Genomic DNA, 1,954 nt, shown 5'->3' with positions numbered 1-1,954 from the left:
AGGTGGAAAAGATTCCTCTTCATCCATGACAGGCTTTGGGGAGGAAGATGGAAGTGTTGCTTTGGAAGTACATGAGATGTGTTCTCTTCTCTTCCCCTTGTCCTAATGACTGCTAAAGGCCTCACTTGCTCTTGGGTGGACACTTCTGCTGACAGGGTGGAGGAAGTTGCACAGGAGGGCATTTCTGCTGGTATGAGGGAGGGGGACATGGCTCAGGACAAGGCTCTGGGCACTTTGGAGAAGGAAAAGGCTCTGAGCATTTTGGAGGAAGGCAAGGCTCAAGGCACTTTGGGGGAGGACAAGGCTCAGGGCACTTTGGAAGAGGACAAGGCTCAGGGCACTTCGGGGGCAGACAAACAGGAGGAGGCTGGCAAGGCTGCTTGCACTGCTGCTGTTGGTTAGACATAGTGCTGGAGTCTCAGGACCTGAAAGAGATGACATGAGAGTGTTCAGGGGTGACCAATTCAGAAAAGATAGATGGAACTATGGAGCTTGAAATCCATTAGTCCCTCTGAACATCAACATTACTTCCCAATTCCTATTTTAGAGCTAGTTGGCTTTTCCCTTTCCTGTCAGCACTCTGTGGCAGCAGCCTTGGGAAATGCTACTGTGTTTCAGACCTTTTCTTAAGAGAAAGTATTTTGTTCCAGAGAAACAAGTAATGCAGTTTACAGAAGGAAACACCTTCAAGTATTCAAGTACTAGTTCCCTGAGAAATAACAACACCAGTTTCTGTCCTCTTCATTACATGTATCACCCCAGCAGGTTGTCTAGGACTGGACAGTAAAGGACAGCTCAGGAAAGTGTCAGGTTCTAATACCTACTAAGGTATATAGTTTTTCAAAGAACACCAAAAGATGCACATGAAAGAGAAATGTCCTCTGTTCTACAGCTTACCAAATGTAAAAAAAAGCCACTTATCACTCTTGACTGTTGTATCCATTCCTATGTTTCTGACTGGTAGGTAGGTACCATTCATCCCATGATCAAAACTGAATTCAAAACACTTACTCCCTTAAAATTGACTACAGCATATAGGAAGAACAAAAAGACAGACCAACTCAAGAAAAGACACTCACCAGGTTATTCACGAGTTTCTCCAAAGTAGTCTACCACTTGAGTACCAGGAGTCTGCAGTCTCACAGTCAAGCACCAATTTATAGAACTAGCTGGACAGTCCAGTGGGAACAACACTGACTGATAGTGGGAAGGTCCCAAAATTTCCAAAGCGAAATGCAAATCCATGCATGACTGGCTTGACTGGGACTCTACAGAATGGGAAATATCCTGTTCCTGGACCTCATCACTGTTGAGAGCTGTGACTCAGTGGGCACATCCCTGTTTTAAGTTTCCGTAAGACCTCACTGATTGCCTAAGTTTTCTTTTGTGATTATAGCCAATGAGTTTTCTCTCTTATGTCCTGTATTATGTGTTTTATTTGTTTTGCTTAAGCTTATTAATATTTCTTGTGTGGCCTTGTCCTGTTTATATTCCACTTTTCTCAGTATAATCTGCCTATGGACTGAGGGAAAAATGTATTAATGATTTTATCTCTGGTTTCAACTTATTCTTTGACAACCCTGTGCCTTGAGTTAGTTCATGTGTCCTTTCTGACAATATTGAATTTTGTGAATATTGGAAAATAGTATATGTCCTTCATTGTGGAGGCTAGTAGACTTAGATCTTATCCTGACATTCTTCAGGACTGCATGTCAAATGACATATTTGGGTTATATATTATAACTCACCTCTAAAGGTGATCACAAGACCGCTTATCATGATAGTACCGGAACTAAAATTGTATCTGTCTTGAACATGTTCTTTCTTATGTGGCTAACACATAGAAAGAGACATACACACACTCAAACACAGAGGAGGGGCGTGAAGGAGCAGAGATAGACAAACAAACACTGAGATACATACACAGAGTGACCATCAGTCTTATGTTCAACCT

General features: G+C 42.4%; 1 protein-coding gene across 1 annotated transcript; it reads right to left on the bottom strand.

Annotated features, from left to right (window-relative positions):
* Positions 1–121: 121 nt before the first annotated feature.
* LOC114636835 (small proline-rich protein 2H-like) lies at positions 122–406 on the bottom strand. The gene has a single exon (XM_028784938.1). The coding sequence runs from the start codon at positions 404–406 to the stop codon at positions 122–124; it is 285 nt and encodes a 94-aa protein (XP_028640771.1).
* Positions 407–1,954: the final 1,548 nt, after the last annotated feature.

The sequence above is a fragment of the Grammomys surdaster genome, unplaced genomic scaffold (genome assembly GCF_004785775.1).
Source record: "Grammomys surdaster isolate TR1022 unplaced genomic scaffold, NIH_TR_1.0 124976, whole genome shotgun sequence".
Classification (NCBI taxonomy): Eukaryota; Metazoa; Chordata; class Mammalia; order Rodentia; family Muridae; genus Grammomys; species Grammomys surdaster.
The sequence above is the reverse complement of the archived record's forward strand: the minus strand, read 5'-3'. Positions and strand labels throughout refer to the sequence as shown.